Genomic DNA, 20,072 nt, shown 5'->3' with positions numbered 1-20,072 from the left:
AAAGATTGTTTTTATTTATCTGCACATTTTTGGATGTTTCTCTTGGGCATAATTTCAAAATAGATGACACAAAACCTGGCAATATAGTGATCTTTGCGGAGAATGACAGGCTACAAGAATGTATGAACATATGACATTGCAGAGGTAGGCCACTCTGCCCCTCGAGCCTGCACCACCATTCAATAAAATCATGGCTGATCTATTTGTGTTTTGAATTCCATTAAAAAATTATCCTCGTCCCTGTCCTAAAAGGGCAACCCCTAATTTTAAAACAGTGCCCCCCTAGTTCTGGACTCACCCATAAGAGGAAACATCCTTTCTATGTCCATCTTGTCAAGACTGTCAGGATCTTGTATACTTCAATCAAAAACCACTCGGTCTTCTGGGAAACAAGCACAGTTTATCCAACCTTACACATAAGACAACCTGCCCGTTCCAGGTATCAATCTAGTAAACCTCCTCTGAACTGCCTCCAGTGGATAGTGACAGGCTGGTGGAATGTGCAGGCAAGTGGCAGCTGAAATGTAATGTAAAAATGCTTAGAAACAGGACAGAGATAGTATAAACTAAATTCTCAGGGTGGTGCAGGAATATAGAGGCCTGTGGATATATGCACTCAAGTTGTTGAATAATAGCGCAGGTTGAGAAAATGGTTAAAAAAGATATCTAGTGTCCTGGTCTTTCTAAATTTAGACAGAGTACAAAAGCAAGGAAATTATGATGAGCTTTGCAAGACAATGCGGGATCTCTGCTTTTGACATTGTGTTCAATTCTAAGTATTGTGTTCAATTCTGAGCACTGCACTTTTAGAACGATATGAAAGTTTTAGAGGGCAGAAAATATTTTGGAGAATGATTCCACGGATGAGGGACGTCTGTTACAAGGATAGATTGGAGAAGCTATGGTTCATAGATCAGAGAAGGTTGATAGATCTGCTCAAAATCATGAGGGATTTAGAAGGATAGATAGAAAGAAACTTCCCATTTGCGGAAGGGCATGGGACCTTTAAAGTTCTTTGCAACTGAATCAAAAGAGACGAGGAAAAACATTTTTAGCAATGTGGTTAAGATCTAGATTGCACTGACTGAGTGTGTGATGCAGGCAACTTCAATCGTGGATTTCAAAAGGGAATTGGATAATCACCTGAAAGGAAAAAAATTGCAGGGCTTCAGCGTAAAAAAAACTGAATGTACTATTCAAGGTGTGGACTGACCGGAATGTCACACCCTGCTTGATACCATCAAGCTGAAGCTATAAAGAGATAGTGGTGGTGAAAGGAACAGAGCAAGGCTAGAAGAAAGCAGGAACTTAAAAAAATGTCCAAACACATAATTGCCTTACTTGCTCATCTTTCTGTTCATTGTTCATGTTCCAGAAAATTGGAGACTCCTATCGCGGATACTGTGAGAGTGAAACCGAATTGGAAAATGTATTAACAGTTCATAAACAGCAAACACAAAGTGTCTGGGGAACACGGCAGTCTCCAAGCCCTGCTAAACCTGCTACCCGACTGATGTGGAAATCTCAATATGTACCATATGATGGAATTCCATTCGTTAATGCAGGTCAGAATATGGTACTGGTTAGAAAATGGTTACCTTCCACCAGAGAGATATTTTGTTGGCAATTATTAGAGAAATATATTAACACCTTTCTCACTTAAAATTTAAAAAAAAAAAAAAATTCCTTGACCCATTTAAAAATTCCCGCTCACAATAATAGAGTTCTTCTTGTTCCAACTTGGTTAATACACCTAAACAGTAGCATTAGGCCTTTGTCAATGTCACCATTGTCCTAGGTGAGTTAAAATAAAGTGCAACAGGCTATTTCTTTCCATCTTGCATACTATTATAGGAAGCTATTCAGTTCATGATGCTTGTGCTGTTCTCTGAATGAGCTATCTATTTAAAGTGATTACTTTTCAAGTATTTGTCTGCTTCCCTTAAAGTTATGTATTCTGCTTCCACAAATGTTTTTGGTTTGGCCATAATATTTGAATTTTTAAAAAATCTCCTGAAACCTCCCTTCATTCTTTCATTGCTGATTTTAAATTTATAATTGAAGCTTCTCATTCAGGATCTTTTGGGACAGCACATTGGCTAGCACTGTTGCTTCACAGCTCCGGGGTCCCAGGTTCGATTCCCGGCTTGGGTCACTGCGGAGTGTGCAGGTTTTCCCCGTGTCTGTGGGTTTCCTCCGGGTGCTTTGGTTTCCTTCCACAATCCAAAGATGTGCAGGTTAGGTGGATTTGCCATGCTAAAATTGCCCTTAGTGTCCAAACAAAAATGTTAGGTGGGGTTACTGGGGTACGGGGATAGGGGGGCAGTGTGGGCTTAAGTAGACTCGATGGGCCGAATGGCCTCCTTCTGCACTATAAATTCTATGATCCCAGTGAACCTTTTCAGTATTTTCACCAATTTTCCTAAAATAATTGGATGCAGTTTTCAAATTGTTACCCAACATGTTTTCAGTAGGTTTAGGCATTACTCTTTGTATTTGCATGCTAACCCCTATTTATTAAATTTTTTTTTTTTTTTTACAGCTTTACTACTTTCCATTCAAAATTTCTGTCTGAATCCCCATGGTCTTTGCTGTTTTATCCCATAAAGTTTACCATTTCGTGTATTTTTTTTCCTTTTTCTAAATCCCCAATCAAATGTATCATAAAAATGAAATGTCATCTGAGATTTGGTTGCTCAACCTTCTACTAGGCACACCCTTTCCCCCTTGAGTTGCTTCCCCTTTGATTCTGTAGCGCAGTATACGGAACAAGATAAATGAGCTTGTTGCACACATTGAAATTAGCCTGTACGATGTGGTGGGCATCACAGAGACGTGCAAGGTGATCAAGGCTGGGATCTAAATATCCAAGGTTATGTGTCCTATCAAAAGGACAGGCAGATGGGCAAAGGGGGGGGGGGTTGCATTAATTAGTAAGAAATTAAGCTAAATCGATAGGAAGAAGCGATATAAGATCAGAGGGCATAGAATCTGTGTGAGTAGAGTTGAGGAATCACAAAGGTAAAATGACCCTGATAGGAGTTATGTACAGACCTTAGCAATGGTCAGGATGTGGGGGAGAAAATAAATCAGAAGATGGAAAGGGCATGTAAAAAAGGCAATATCACAATAATCATGGGAGACTTCCATATGGGCGGCATTGTTGCACAGTGGTTCGCACTACTGCTTCACAGTGCCAGGGACCCGGGTTCGATTCCCGGCTTGGGTCACTATCTGTGCAGGGTCTGCACGTTCTCCCTCTGTCTGCGTGGGTTTCCTCCGGGTTATCCGGTTTCCTCCCACAAGTCCCAAAAGACATGCTTGTTAGGTAAATTGGACATTCTGAATTCTGTCTTGTGTACCCGAACAGGAGCCAGAGTGTGGCAACTAGGAATTTTCACAGTAACTTCATTGCAGTATTAATGCAAGCCTACTTGTGATAGGAATAAAGATTATTATTAATATATGCAGGTGGACTGGGAAAATCAGGTTGGCAGTGGATCCCAAGAAAAGGAATTTGTGGAATGTCTAAGAGATGTTTTTTTGCAGCAGCTTGTGACAGCCTACTAGGGAACAGGCAATTCTGGATTTGGTGATGTGTAATGAGGCAGACTTGATTAAGGAACTTAAGATGAAGGAACCGTGGCTTGGGGAGCCGTGACCACAATATGATAGAATGTACCCTGCAATTTGAGAGAGAGAAGCTGGAACCAGATGTAATGGTATTGCAATTAAATAAGAATAACTACAAAGACATGAAGGAGGAGCTGGCCAGAGTTGATTGGAAAGAGAGCCTAGCAGGGAAGACCATGGAACAGCAATAACAGGAGGCACAAGAGAAATTCATGCCAAGGAGGAGGAAACATGCTAAGGGGTGGACGAGACATCTATGGCTGACGAGGGAAGTCAAGGACAGCATAAAAGCAAACAAAAAAGCATACAAAGTGGTGATGATTAGTGGGAAGCCAGGGGATTGGGAAGCCTTTAAAAGCGAGTAGAGGACAACTAAAAAGGGCAATAAGTGGGGAGAAGATGAAATGAGTGTAAGCTAGTTAGTAATATAAAAGAAGATAAGAGTTTTTTTTCAATATATGAAAGGTAAGAGAGAGGCAAAAATAGACATTGGACCACTGGAAAATGAGGCTGAAGAAGTAATAGGAAATAAAGAAATGGCAGAGGAACTGAATAGTTACTTTGCATCAGTCTTCAGTGGAAGGCACCAGTGGGATGCCAGAGCTCCAGGAGAATCAGGGGGCACAGGTGATTGTAGTGGCCTTCACTAAGGAGAAGCTTCTGGGGAAACTGAAAGGTCTGAAGGTGGATAAATCACCTGGACCGGTTGGACTACATCCCAGGGTTCTAAAAGAGATAGCTGAGGAGATTGTGGAGGCATTGGTGGTGATCTTTCAGGAATCACTGAAGGCAGGGACGGTCCCAGAGGACTGGAGAGTGGCTAATGTTACACCACTGTTTAAGAAGAGAGGGAGGCAGAAAACAGGAAATTATAGGCCGTTTAGCCTGACTTCGGTCATTGATAAGATTTTAGAGTCCATTATTAAATATGAGATCGCGGAGTACTTGGAAGTGCATGGTAAAATAGGACTGAGTCAGTACAGCTTTGTCAAAGGGAGCTCGTGCCTGACAAATCTGTTAGAGTTCTTTGAGGAGGTCACAAGGAAGTTAGACACAGGAGAACCAGTGGACATGATTTATTTAAATTTCCAGGATGCCTTTGACAAGGTGCCGCATAGGAGACTATTAAATAAGTTAAGAGCCCATGGGGTTAAGGGCAAGATCCTGGTATGGATAGAGGATTGGCTGACTGGCAGAAGGCAGAGAGTGGGGATAAAGGGGTCTTTTTCAGGATGGCAGCCGGTGACTAGTGGTGTGCCTCAGCAGTCGGTGCTCGAACCACAACTTTTCACAATGTACATCAACGATCTGGAAGAAGGAACTGAAGGCACTGTTGCTATGTTTGCAGATAATGCAAAGATATGTAGAGGGACAGGTAGTATTGAGGAAGCACGGGGGGCTGCAGAAGGACTTGGACAGGCTAGGAGAGTGGGCAAAGAAGTGGCAGATGGAATACAGGGACAGGTAGTATTGAGGAAGCAGGGGGGCTGCAGAAGGACTTGGACAGGCTAGGAGAGTGGGCAAAGAAGTGGCAGATGGAATACAATGTGGAAAAGTGTGAGGTTATGCACTTTGGAAGGAGGAATGGAGACATAGACTATTTTCTAAATGGGGAAATGCTTAGGAAATCAGAAGCAGAAATGGACTTGGGAGTCCTTGTTCAAGATTCTCTTACGGTTAACATGCAGGTTCAGTAGGCAGTTAGGAAGGCAAATGCAATGTTAGCATTCATGTCGAGAGGGCTAGAATGCAAGAGTACAGATGTACGTCTGAGGCTCTGGTCAGACCCCATTTGGAGTATTGTGAACAGTTTTGGACCCCGTATTTAAGGAAGGATGTGCTGGCCTTGGAAAGGGTCCAGAGAAAGTTCACAAGAATGATTCCTGGAATGAAGAGCTTGTTATATGAGGAACAGTTATATGAAGAACAGTTGAGGACTCTGGGTCTGTACTCATTGGAGCTTAGAAGGATGAGGGGGGTTCTTTCTGAAACTTGCAGGATACTGCGAGGCCTGGATAGAGTGGACGTGAAGAAGATGTTTCCACTAGTCGGAAAAACTAGAACCAGAGGGCCCAAACTCAGACAAAGGGACGATCCTTTAAAACAGAGATGAGGAGGAATTTCTTCAGCCAGAGGGTGGTGAATCTCTGGAACTCTTTACCGCAGAAGACTGTGGAGACCAAATCAGATAAATAGGTTCTTGATTAATAAGGGGATCAGGGGTTATGAGGATAAGGCAGGAGAATGGGGATGAGAAAATATCAGCCATGATTGAATGGCGGAGCAGACTCGATGGGCCGAGTGGCCTAATTCTGCTCCTATATCTTGTGGTCTTATGGAGATAACCACACTCCTTAATCAAGCTGTCTATATGAAAGCTTGTCAAACACCTTTTGAGAATCATGAGTGCAATATTCATTACAATTCCTAAAGAATTTTAATGTCAGCTATAACTTGACATTACACATCTCTGCTAACGGTCCCTAATTAATCTCTTTTTTTAGAGAGTATTTATTTCACACCACTACTGATATTGTTACTCTTTATTCCTTCTTGAATAGAAGTGTTGACCTCTAGTCCTGTAGAACAATTTCTATATGCATAAATGTTTGAAAGATTTGTGGCCAGACTGACTGCTGTTTCGTTCTGATTTCCTAAACATTTTATGATGCATGCCTTTTTTGAAAGTGGTCTTGCTCCTCTTCGTGATTGAGATCTGGACCTAATTATGGATTTGGTTACATATCTTAATGTTCCTTGGGTTACAGATATAACTGACACTGCAATAGCTACTAAATTTTCAGGTGCATTCCTCACGGTGTATTAAAAACCTATCTGAATTTGCAACCTATTAGTGTTCATTTTTTGAAACTATTTTGTAGTTTGGGAAATTACTAGATTTACCAGTGAAGGCTGCATGAATTATTATTGGAATTAGGACGCAGTTGTATCATGGTTATGATACTTGGCTAGCAACCTGCCGGTTCAAATCTCATACATGCAAGTTGTGAAATTAAATTTACCAAAGTAGAAAAATGATCAGGAAACTGACTGGATTTTGGTTAACTCAGGGCCACTTGAGGGCAGCACAGTGGCGCAGTGGTTAGCACTGGTGCCTCACGGCGCCAAGGCCTCAGGTTCGATCCCGGCTCTGGGTCACTGTCCGTGTGCAGTTTGCACATTCTCCCCGTGTTTGCGTGGGTTTCGCCCCCACAACCCAAAAGATGTGCAGCTAGGTGGATTGGCCACGCTAAATTGCCCCTTAATTGGAAAAAATGAATTGGGTACTCTTAAAAAAAATGTTTTTTAAAGACTCAGGGCAACTCGTATTTAAGGGCAAACTCGCTAAGTACCTGATGGAGAAAGGAATAAAAACAACAAATGCTGGAAGCGCTCAGCAGGTCTGACAATATCTGTGGAGGGAGAAACTGAGTTAATGTTTTAGGCCTTTATTCAGATGGAAGGTCATAAACCTGAAACGTTGACTGTATTTCTCTACTAATACTGCCAGACTTGCTGAGAATTCCTGGTATTTTATGCTTTTATTTCAGGTTTTCAGTATCCACACTGTTTTTGAAGGAATAAAAAGAATTATTGATCAGGTGCGATGTATGTGGGGGGGGGGGGACAAAACTCATATGGAGCATTAACACTGGCATAGACCAGTTGGGCCAAATGTTGTAATTTCTATTATTCCCTCAGTCTTATAACACATCCGTAATTCCTGGTATCCTTGGCGCAATATTTTTACATTGAAGCTCTTGCAGAATGTTGCAGTTTCACGTTTACCCTTTCTGACGACACTGATTTTTGAACCAGTCATTGTAAGCATTCAGTTTGTGCTGATTTCATGAGAGTGTAATTTAGATGATTTATAACCACACTATGTACATATCCCCATTCAGGAAGTAGGGCCATTGTTATGGAATGCCAATTTGGACCAAGGCGAAAAGGAGTTCAACCTAAGAAAATAGAACAAGAGAACATTTCAAATCCGCATTATAAGGCAACTTGTGCTGCACGGTAAGAAACCCCTTGAATAATAGGGACAAGTGTGCAGTCATTTTTATATTGTCTGAAACTGATCCATTCTGTAATTTTTATGGGCTTCCCGGTTCCATTTCACTGCATTCAGCACCAAGACTGGAAGCAACTTCTATCTAGCTGCTCTTTTAGAGTGCAGACATTAAAACTGCACACACAAAAAATGACAAGTTTGTTTATATTCACTAGCTTTCGGAGCGCAGCTCCTTCAGATAAGCCGTGATGAAGGAGCAGTGCCCCAAAAGCTAGTGAATCCAAACAAACTTCTTGGACTTTAACTTGGTGTTGTAAGACTTCTTACTGTGCCCACCCAGTCCAACGCTGGCATCTCCACATTATCACATAAAACTGCACCCATACTCCCAAGTGCGGCCAACTTATCGGACTGTTTATCTGATAGCCAGTATGAAATGAAATGAAATGAAAATCGCTTATTGTCACAAGTAGGCTTCAAATGAAGTTACTGTGAAAAACCCCTAGTCGCCACATTCCGGCGCCTGTTCGGGGAGGCTGGTACGGGAATTGAACCTGCGCTGCTGGCCTGCCTTGGTCTGCTTTAAAAGCCAGCTATTTAGCCCCGTGCTATACCAGCCCCAGTACTGGGTGAACAGAAATTTCTTCCAATTAAATATTGGGAAGATTGAAACCATTGTTTCAGTCCTGGCTCCTAATTCCTTTCCCCAGCTAGAAATTCCATCCCTCTCCCTGGCAATCGTCTGAGGCTGTGTTAGGCTGCTCATAATTTATATGTCACACTTAACACTGTGATGAACTTCTAAACCACAGATTTGTGCCATGAGTAAGACCATCTTTTTCTACCTGTTGTTCACCTTTGTAACATTGCGTAACTTTTCCCCATATCAGCTCATGCTGCTGAAACCCTTGTTCATGGATTCTCATCCTTGTCAGATCCTTAAGAGTCTAAATTGTGGCTGAGTTGGTGGCACTCTCCACATCGAGAGTCACAAGGTTCTGGGTTCAAGTCTCATTCGATTGATCCCAGCTTCATCTATGAGTAGTTAACTTTGTTCTTTAAATGGAAAAAACTTTGCAACACTGTTTACTAGTTGGTTGATTTGAGACTGTTAGTGAACAACCTTTCAAACCTCTGCAGCTCTTGCGGTGATCATGTAAAGTAGGCAATTCTGAGATATTCATTCAGTGACAACAAAAAGTGCAAGTAGAGATTATGTATGATTGGAGGAGACCTTCGAGGAATGATATTTCCACAGTTATTGGATACAAAAATGTACGGGTTATTGTACTGGACCAGCAATTCTGAGATCATAAGCTCAAATCCCACCATGGCAAGATTTGAATTTGCGGAAGCGAGCCTGTTGTGATTATTTTGCCTTGCAATTCTGGTCATACATTATGTGGTTGATTTGTAATGCCCTTTAAATTGACCTAACAAGCTACTCAGTTGTTACTCTTACTCAGTAAGTTGAGTAATGGCGCACAAGACGGTCAACATTTTTGAACTTGTCTTGAATGCTGCAACCCATTTGTCTTATTTGAACCAAATTTGTGGGGTGTGAAGAAGCTGACAGTCTCATGTTTTGAACATGAACCTGATTTCTGACTTTCTGAGCACTGCTACATGAATGAATCAAAGCTGTCAACATAATTGGATAGGACACATTTGAAATGAGAGTGGCTTACTTTGCCATATACTCATTAGCAATTTCACACCGAATAAATTTTCAGATTTTACCTGGTCAAGTGAATTTGCTCTATCTTTAGTTGAGTGAAACTTACTGGAGCAGCATCCTGTGTTTGGCTGTCACGATTTAGCTTTGTGCACTGCCACGCAACCATTTTGGTTTCCTATAATACCTGGCTTCAGCTTTATGTGTTTTAACAGCTAAAATTTGATAAGTTGAATGTTTTGATTGCGATTTACTAGCAAATGTGAGCCTATGCAGTTTGAAAGCTGCAAAAGTAAACAGTATTTCAAGGCTGTTTTAGGATTCACACACTAGGCCTCAGCAGAACAATCTTTGAGGTTTACTAGTTACCTTAAAGATATCTGCTATCATTAACCCCATGTGGTAAACTCAAACTTGCTTGTCGAGTACTCACCCAGCAATAAAACATTCCTTCCACTGAAGACTCAATTTAAAACATAAGATGAGAACTGATATGTAACTTCAAGAGCCTTTCCACAGACAGGATGGGTTCAGACATGATTTAATGACTTCAAAAATAATTGACAGACTTTGTCCTCCATGAATTCCTTGTTCTTAATCTGGGCTTGGGTTTGAAGAAGATTTTGACGAACTATGTCAGCCTTGATTGAATGGCGGAGCAGACTCGATGGCCGAGTGGCCTAATTCTGTTCCTATGTCTTATATTTTACGTTATTACTACATGAGAGTGCACCTTGTCTTCTCTTTATTTTTTTGCAGAATCTACATTAAAAAAGTACGAAAATTCCCAGAATACAGGGTTCCCATAGATCCTAAGATTGATAAGAAGGTTATCCGACAAGAGCAGGAAAAGGCATTCAACATGTTGAAGAAGAATGGATTTGATATAGGAGGAGTTGTCAGGTAGGGATTTTAAATATAAGACGATAAATAACTCATGATTAGCATGTTAGAACATCCCATTAAAAACCTTAGCAGCAATCTGTTACTTCATGTGACTTATTAATTTATTTTCTCCTGACTTAAAACCGTTTCCTACCATTTAACAATTTGTATATGTATTAGGACTTCAGCTACAAAACAAGATATTGTGTTTGAGGGAAGATTGTGTTTTAATTTTCAGTTGCAGTTTTCTGAAACAAAGTGTATGATTTTCACTGATGGTTTCTGAACCTTGCTGTCAGGCTAAAATGGGGGACAGAAGCCTGCTCTGTGTGGGGAAACAACTCATTGTGATTTTCCCAATTTAGCCATCTAATTGCCATAGTGTGGGTTGCTAATTAAGGGTGGTTGGTAGGCTCTCAAAGTTCAGCAGTGTACATTACTCTGATATTGAAGCAATCTGTGCCCATATGCAACAAGACGGGGATAACGTTCAGGCTTGGGCGGATAAATGGCAAGAAATATTTGTGCCATACAAGTGCCAGGAAATGATTATCTACAACAAAAAAACATTGAAAGGCATTGCTATCACTGAATTCCACATTATCAAAATGCTGGAGGTAATCAATTACTAGAAACTGCACGGAACCATCCATATGAATACTGACTGCAAAAAAGGAGACTGGAAATTTGCAGAAAGTAACTCCCCTCCGACTCCCCAAATCCTGTCCACTATCTACAAGGCAATAGCCAGGAATGTGATGGTATGCTCTCCATTTTCCTGGATGTGTACAGATCCAACTGGAAGGGGAAACAGTAGCAGAGTGGTATTGTCACTGGACTAGTAAACAAGAGACCCAGATTATTGCTCTGGGACCCAGGTTCAAATCCTGCCACTGCAGATGGTGAAATTTAAATGCAATAAAAATCTGGAATTAGAAGTCTAATGATGACCATGAAGCCATTGTCAATTGTCGTAAAACGCCATCCGGTTCACTAATGTCCTTTTAAGGAACAAAATCTGCATCCTTACCTGGACTCCAGAGCCACAGCAACATGGTTGACTCTTAACTGCCCCCTCAAGGGCAATTAGGGATGGGCAACAAATGCTGTCCCAACTTGTGATGCCCACGTCCCATGAACATATTTTTTTTAAAAAACCAAGAAGCTCAACACCATCCAGGACAAAGCAACCCTCTTGATTGCTACCCCAACCATTACCTACAACATCCATTCCCTCCACCACCACATTGGTAGCAGTGTGCATCATCTACAAGATGCACTTCAGCAAGTCACCAAGGCTTCTTCGACAGCACCTTCCAAACCTGCGAGTTCTAGAAGGCCAAGAACAGCAGATGCATGGGAACACCACTACCTGCAAGTTCTTTTCCAAGCCGCATACATATCACTGTTCCTTCGCTGTCCCCAGGTCAAAATTCTGGAAATCACTCCCTCACAGCACTGTGGGTGTACATGCTGTACATGGCCTGTTGTGGTTCAAGAAGGCGGCTCCTCACCACCTACTCGAGAGCCATTGGGGATGGGCAATAAAAATGCTAGCTTAGCCAGCGATGTCCACATCCACAAAAGAAAACTTGCACTTGAGGGAAGGAAATCTGTCCTTGCCCGTCTGGCATGCACATGACTAGATCCACAATAATATTGTTGACTCTTCACTGCCTTCTGAAATAGCCCAGTAAGCTACTCAGTTGAAAGGCAATTAGGCAAGGACAACAAATGCTGGCCTTGCTACAACACCCGCATCCCAACAAGACCTGGACAAATGACTGAGAGACATGAGCTCAAATCCCACCATGGCAACTAGAGAATTTGAATTCAGTTCACTAAATTAAACTGGATTTAAAAAAGTTAGTATCCCTAAAGTATTGTAAACTGCCAGATTATTGTAAAAACCCATTGGTCTGCTAATTTCCTTAAGGGAAGGAAAGCTACTATCCTTGCCCAATTTCCCATATGTAACGCCAGAGCTACAGCAATGTGCGTGACTCTTACCTGCCCTCTGGAATAGGTTAGCAAAAGCCACTCCATTGTCTTTGAAAAGGCTTACTGTTATCTTCTCAAGAGAATTAAACAATGTACAATAAATGGCGCCCTTGTCAATGATGTCCACTTCCCGTGAATTAATAATTAAAAAGAATGCCATTTTAGAGTTGGATCAGCTGAAAGTGGACTGAATTGTCCAAGAATTCCCTAGTAAAGCTGAAGTTCTTGCCATCCAACAAGGCTGAGAGAAAGTATGGGGATCTTCCAGGGTCCACAAAATTGTTTAAAGTGCTAATCACAATATTCATCCTATGGATTGGTACTGTTCTGCTGTCATGATCCAAGCATAAAAATATTTTTTCTCCCAGTATTGGAACCCAATGCAGCTTTGGTGTTGGACATATAAAGCTCAGGATATGAAGGAATGGTCCTTTTTCAGTAACCACATCGGTCAATATTTGACAGATCTAGTGATGCTGGTCAATTTATGAATCCAGTGCATTTTTGTTTAGATTTTTGTACATTTCTGCTTCTGCCTGTGGTCATTAATTTTTAAATCCATTTAACTGACCTTGGATTAATATAATTGGTCATGATCAGTGTTGGCTGGTTTAATTGCATCAGTTGAAAATTGTCTCCACTCAATTTAGCTGTGTATCTCCCCTTGCACGATTTCTAACATTATGACAAGTCTGTAGATTCATTGAATTTGCCATTTTTATGTTGCTGCTTGGATTTACAGTACCAGCAGTATTGAAAGTTGTTTAAAAGTAGCATTTGTTAACATTTAAAAATAAGATCAAGGGACACATAAAATGGCGTTCAGTGTCACCAGAGGTAACCAATTGTGTAATTTTATCACCTTTATCTTTTTTCTCAACTCCCTTAAGCACATTCCTTTACCCTCCTGCAATCCCGCTATTCTTACAATTTAGCTGTTGTGCTTCACTTGCCAAAGCCAAAACTGCGAGGGTTATCCGTCTTTTTTTCCCCAATCCCCTCATTCAGTCCCTCTAATCTTGTCAAACAGCAATAGCAGGTGGTATGTCAGATACCAAAACCATTTTTGCAGCTGCCTCTACTGCTTCCTCTTCCTCTGACTGCTGTTGCCACTCTTCGGAGTTCTCTCCTTGAACTTCTTCATCTCATTCTTCTCCGCTTAAAATCCTCAAGACATATCTCACTGTTCAACTTTCCAGCCATTGCTAATTACTTCCCTTCTGGCTAGGACACCATTTTCCTTGCATTCATTTGTGATGTAAACTTGGGACCTTTATGTGAATGCATACATTTGTTTAAGTTATTTTCTCCAAATTATGCTTTGCCGCCAGAAATCCTATGAAAATCCACAAAAGAGGTGGATGTTGATGCCTTTGGGGAGACTATCGTTATTAATTTATATTAAAGTACAGTCTTCAAAAATACAAATATGGCATTAGTAGTCAAGTCCACCAATTTTTCAGTCATTTTATCCTTTATAGACTTCAGCAAGGGTTAATTTGACAAATCTGTTTCAAAACAGTCTGGACAGACATAGTCGCCAAGGAGCCCTGTGTGTTTAAGGAGCTTTTCCATCAGGTTTACTTGTCTTTTAAGTTACCAAATATCAAAAATATTGTCATCTGTGATAAAGCCAAGCGTGCCCAGAAAAAATTAAAATTGTAACGGTTTGCCATTAGCTCTTCAGAAAGGCATGTTGAAATTACTGAAGATTTGTTTGACATGGGTACGACACTTGCTTCAAAAAACTATTGTGAAAATCATTCTGAAATGCCTAGCTTTGGCCGTTAGAATACCTAGCTAGAACCTCAATCAGTAAAGAATAGTCCTCTCAGAGCAAAGGAGGGTCTGCAACATAAGGTGAACATTGAAACACCAGAACGCTGGCCTTTATTCTTGCATTCTTTTCAGCAATGACTGAATCACTGTCTGCCCTAGTGTTGAAGGAACCTCAATGGAGGATTGTATCTGATTTTTTTTTTGAGAAACACTACCTAATATTTGGGTGAGAGAGACTGTTGAGAAATAGAAGGTTTAGCATTTCACAGTTGCCCCTCTAAAAAGAAAAGAGTCTTTGGGGCACTTGAGGATGGGCATAGAAGTGACTACAGTATCTCTGGCATTGAAGATTATCATCAGGGTTCTACTTCCATGACCTTGTAGTTTGTTTAAGTATAAGAGTTGCTTGCCTAACTTGTATTTCGGGGCTTCTATTATCCTATCCATGCTTGGATAAGGACATTACACACCCAATCTCTACTTTTTATTACAGGATTGAAGATATGTACAAATCGTGTCTATAGAGTAAATTACCACTATTGAAGTTGCAATTGAAGCATCAAACTTGCTTTGATGCTGCAACCCAGTTATAGAATCTATTATTTCACATTGGAAATGTTGTTCCTGGCAAACTACTTTATTTAGCTACATCTGTGACATACTACAGCAGTACAAAAAGCTAGATAATGACATGGTGCGCAATACAGTACACTGATAAATTTTAGAATTATAGAATCATAAAATAGTTTATCCATGTATCTGTAATCCCACATCCCTGGAACCATTCTGGAAGTACTCTTCTGAACCCTCCCTAGCGCCTTTATGTCCTTCCTGATGTGTAGTGCCCCAAATTAGATACAGTAGTCCAGCTGGGACTGAAATAGCATTTACATAGGTTTGATATCATTTCCTAGCTCTTGTAATCTATGCCTCAATTTAGAATTGCACAGTTTAGGGATAGGAACTATTGCATTTTAATTACATTTGAGCACATGATTTTCTTGCAGCACAAGGTTAATTTTCTGTTGAGAATTTGAAATGATCATAATTGTTACCTCTTTCAATTTGCAGGTGAGCTGATGAAATATTTTAGGATTTATAGAAACTCTAGCGTGGGTCCTGGCTGGGAATTGTTTCCAGAATTGTATTCTGTCCACTGACAGGTTTTACCCACAATGTTAGTGACCATATTCATGTTGCCACAGGTGGTATGTCCAATTACCCACACCACAGGCTCACCAGTACCATGATCAAGACGGTTCCTATTTACCACCACTTCCGCCACCACCACCTCTGCCATTTGTTTCCGTTGAAGAGGAAGATGTTGGAATGATAGATGAAAATGGGATATTGCCTTCTCGCCTGCACCCACGTGTCACTGAGAAGATTAGAGAACTGGTTGTTCAGGGAATTGACCAAGTCTACATGGTCCGGAAGCAGTTAAGGTACAACTTTGTTTTCCAATGCTTCGGGAAAATTTAGACTAGTATAGAAAATATACTTGCAGTGCAATGCAATGATGATAAAGTCATATATCATTACAGTATGTAAAGAATCCCACATTAATAATTCTCCTGATCTGTACAGAAGATTTGTATTATCAAATGGGAGTTCTTGGTCACAATACAAAAGCTCTGAACACGTTTCAAAAAGTGAAAGGTTAATGATTTTAATGTGAATGATGTCATATTTACTCTGTTATGTTTTACCTTCAGTGGAAATCCAGCATTCATATGTAGGAATTGAATTTATATTGCATATTAAAGCGTGTTCTCCTGTCAGCAAGATTTATTTCTCAAATTTGGATGCCGAGATTTGTGATTAAAATCCATTTGCTTATTTTTGTTTTTTCTGAAGATTTTCATTTACAAAATGAATACTGGTGACATCAGGGAAAGTGTTTGGAAGAAAATATTGAATCTGACATTGTGAGGCATGTGGATTAAAAACCATAAATTGTTTTTGTATTTCATTCCATAGAATAGAACAATAGAATTCCTACAGTGCAGAAGAAGGCCATTTGGCCCATCAAGTCTGCACCGATCCTCTGAAAGAACACCCTACCTAGGTTCACAACCCCAACCATATACCCGTAACCCCATAACCTCACCTAACCTGCACATCCCTGGAAACTAAGGAGCAATTGATCATGGTCAATCCGCCTAACCTGCATATCTTTGGACTGTGGGAGGAAACCGGAGCACCCGGAGGAAACTCACGCAGACACAGGGAGAACGTGCAAGCTCCACACAGACAGTCACCCAAGGCCGGAATTGAACCCAGGTGGGTCCCTGGCGCTGTGAGGCAGCAGTGCTAACTACTGTGCCACCCATTCATGGGATGTGAGTGTTGCTGGCAAGACCAGCATTTATTGCCCAATCCTGATTGTCCTTGAGATGGTGATGGTGAACCTTTGCCTTCAACCGTTGCAATCTGTGTAGCACAGCTCTATCCAAAGTGCTGTTAGGGAGGGAGTTCCAGGATTTTGACCCAGCGACAAATAAAGTATTCAAAAAAAGTAAGAGTTAATGATTGTTGGCTACATTCTGTTTTCTCACAATCCATTTTTGTTTCGATATAAATGGATCAGAATGGGGAGAATTCACAACCAGTCAAGCAAATCCAAACCAAACCAGTTATCATCCAATTTTTGGCTGGCCTGCAAGCAGTCTTTAACCTCAGATGTGTGTTTTATTTGGTTAAGACTTTACCAGTTGGATCTTGCTTATTTCGTCTTTGTCACCAATGTGTGGCATGGACTGTATACGGTTGTTTTATTTCCTGATGCTAAGTAGGCTAGGCTTTGTCCTATTGGATTTTGAAATGCTGGTCTGTAATTGATAACCTGTTTTCCTTTGTGCAGAAAATTTGTGGAAAGGGAATTATTTAAACCTGATGATGTTCCTGAGAGACACAACCTCTCCTTCTTTCCGACTGTCAATGACATCAAAAACCACATTCACGAAGCACAGTTAGCACTACAGAGAGGCGAGCTGGAGTACATATCCGGATCGATGACTGCAGCAGTAAGATATATGTTTGTTCTGATGTGCAAGTAACTATTTGGTCTGGGGGCATGGTGAAAGATTCTTCCTGATTTGTTCAACCTTCACACACAAGTTGGATTGTTATTGCATATGGAACAAATGGTTTTCTCCCTCTTTTCCCCACTCTATTGGATATGTCTTCAACAGGCCTTCCATTCCAGACACGTCATGGGTAGCAGACTTGTACTTTTCACTCCCAACCAGAAAAAGTTCTAATCCTGGTTATAGTTTTTTGTGCGAATTAATACTTTTGTTTGTCATTTACTTCATTGAGATGTTTTGTTTAATTTTCTAGCTAAGGCAAAATATTGTTTGAACATTATAATCGATGTAGGTGTACAGCAGCAGCTATAATTTTAGTTGTTTGCGTATTGTGGAAAAAGAGACATGCTGTCAAAGCTTTTCATCTTCCACTCATCAAGACAGATGCAGGAATGCCAAATTTCAAAGGGAGCTGCAATTTATCCCATATGAGAAAGGGAGCTGATCAGTTGGCAAGTTGACTGATTGAGGTGTTGCCAAGGAGGATGCACCCAGGAATCTATTGTCCACCAGGCTTTTGTTTAATTCAAAAAAGGTGCAATGCTTAGACATATTCCTATGGCGGCAGGGGACTGTCCCCTGCATGTGAATATATGTGGTTTCCAGCAAACGTGAATGAGCCACATTACAAACTCAGCTGACAAATTTAAATTGGTTGTTAATGTATTTCTTAGCACACTTGGCGTTGGTTCCGTGAATGCTACCCAGTTGTGGAATCGCATCTAATGTTCAACATTATGTTTGGAGCTTTGAAAAGTCGGGTTGGTTGAGTATAGTCAGTACTCTGCCTAATCCAAATAGCTGAAGGGTCATGCTATTTGAAACAATCCACCAGTTGTTGAGAAATATGGCTTACGTATCTGGTAACGCACCAACACTGAAATTCGTATACAACATAACTTATTTGTTTGGTAGGCAAAACATCTTTTTGGCTTGACTGCAGCATTCTGTTTGTGGGAAAATCACTTGTGCTGTCACTGCATAGCCACAGCTTACCCCAAGTAACTTCACTTGTTGCTCAAATTTTTAAAATATCGTATGCTTCTGGGGTAATTTGAGGTATACTGGGCACTTCTCTGACTGAGTGATACACATCAAGCAATGATCTGACCATGGTAGCCATCAGCCCACATGGTAGCTTTGGTGGGCCTTATTTTAAAAAAATGTAATTCCTTCGATGGATATGGACTTCTCTGGCAAGGCCAGCATTTATTGCCCATCATTGATTTCTCTTGAGAAGATGATCAGCTGCCTTCTTGAACCGCTGCTGACCATGTAGTGTAGGTATACCAATAGTGATGCTACAGATGGAGTTCTGGGATTTTGACCCAGTGACAGTAAAGGAATGGCGATATACTTTCAAGTCAGAATGCTATGTGGCTTAAAGGGGAACTTTCAGTTGGTTGTGTTCAGGTGAGTTCCTGCAGTGCATCTTGTAGATGGTGCACACTGCTGTCACTGTGCGTTGGTGATGGAGGGAGCGAATATTGAATATTGTGGATGGGGATCCAATCAGGCCGACTGCTTTGCCCTAGATGATGAGCTTCTTGAGTGTTGTTGGAGCTGCAATTATCCAGGCAAATGGAGACTATTTCATCACACACTTGACTTGTGCCTTGTAGATTGTGGACAGGTTTTGGGGAGTAAGGAGGTGAGTTATTCGCTGCAGGGTTCCTAGCCTCTGACCGGCTTTTGTAGCTACAGAATTTAAATGGATAGTCCAGTTATGTTTCTGGTCAGTGGTAACTCAGGATGTTGAAAGTGGGGAATTTAGCAATGGTAATGCTATTGAATGTTAAGGGACAATGGTTTGGATTTCTTGTTGGAAATGGTCATTGTCTTATGTAGCGCAAATGTTTCTTGCCACTTGTCAGCCCAAGCCTGGATATTATCTGGGTCTTGCTGCATTTGGGCACAGGCTGCTTCAGCATCTGAGTCGTCGCAAATGGTGCTGAGCATTGTGCAATCGTCAGCGAACCTCTGACCTTATGATGGAGGGAAGATCATTGATGAAGGAGCTAAATGTGGTTGGGCCTAGGACAGTGCCCTGAGGACCACTTGTAGTGATGTCCTGGAGCTAAGATGACTGATCGCCAACAACGACAACCACCTTCCTTTGTGCAAGATATGACTCCAACCAGCGAAGAGTTTGCTCCGATTCCCATTGAATCCTGTTCTGCTTGGGCTCCTTGATGCCATCTGTCAAATGTGGCCTTGATGTCAAGGGTAGTCACTCTCCCTGCACCTCTTAAGCTTTTTGCCAATATTTCAGCCAAGGCTGTAATGAAGTCAGGAGCTGAGTGGCCCTGGCAGAACCCAGGCTGAGCATCAGTGAGCAGGTTATTCTCACACAAGTGCTGCTAGATAGCACAGTTGATGATCCCTTCCATTATTTTACTGATGATCAAGAGTAGACTGATGGGGCAGTAATTGGCTAGGTTGGATTAGTGCCTGTTTTTGTGTGCAGGACATACCTGGACAATTTTCTACATTGCTGGGTAGATGCCGTGTTGTAACTTTACTGGCACAGCTTTGTTAGGGGGATGGCAAGTGCAGGAGCACAAGTCTCAGTACTATTGCCAGAATATTGTCAGGGTTCATAGCCCTTGCAGTATTCTGTGCCTTCAGCCATTTATTAATGTCACGTGGAGTGAACAGAATTGTCTGAAGACTGACATCTGCAATGCTGGGATCTCAGGAGGATACCGAGATGAATCATTCCCTCGGCATTTCTGACTGATGATTGTAGCAAATGCCTTATCTTTTGCACTGATATGCTGGGCTCCCCCATCATTGAGGATGGGAAAATTTGCGGAGTCTCTTCCTCCAGTGAGTTACTTAATTGTCCACCACAATTCACGGCTGGATGTGGCAGGGCTGCAGACCTTAGATCTAATCCGTTGGTTGTGGAATCGCTTATTTGGCATGCAAGTAGTCCTGTGCTGTAGCTTCACCAAGTTGGCATTTTTACATATGCTTGGTGCTGCTCCTG

The 20,072-nt window shown here is 41.3% G+C and overlaps 1 protein-coding gene across 5 annotated transcripts in view; it reads left to right on the top strand.

Annotated features, from left to right (window-relative positions):
• Positions 1 to 20,072, top strand: part of LOC140393862 (calcium-responsive transcription factor-like) — a 79,800-nt gene that overhangs the window by 30,717 nt on the left and 29,011 nt on the right. For all 5 annotated transcript variants that reach the window (XM_072480437.1, XM_072480400.1, XM_072480426.1 and 2 more), the window contains 5 exons: positions 1,376 to 1,565; positions 7,539 to 7,656; positions 10,086 to 10,229; positions 15,197 to 15,436; positions 16,855 to 17,017. In XM_072480437.1, coding sequence (XP_072336538.1) covers positions 1,376 to 1,565; positions 7,539 to 7,656; positions 10,086 to 10,229; positions 15,197 to 15,436; positions 16,855 to 17,017 — 855 coding nt within the window. The remainder of the gene's footprint in view (positions 1 to 1,375; positions 1,566 to 7,538; positions 7,657 to 10,085; positions 10,230 to 15,196; positions 15,437 to 16,854; positions 17,018 to 20,072) is intronic.

The sequence above is a fragment of the Scyliorhinus torazame genome, chromosome 2 (genome assembly GCF_047496885.1).
Source record: "Scyliorhinus torazame isolate Kashiwa2021f chromosome 2, sScyTor2.1, whole genome shotgun sequence".
Taxonomy (NCBI): domain Eukaryota; kingdom Metazoa; phylum Chordata; class Chondrichthyes; order Carcharhiniformes; family Scyliorhinidae; genus Scyliorhinus; species Scyliorhinus torazame.
Note: the sequence above shows the minus strand (reverse complement) of the source record. Positions and strands in the feature narration are given on the sequence as shown.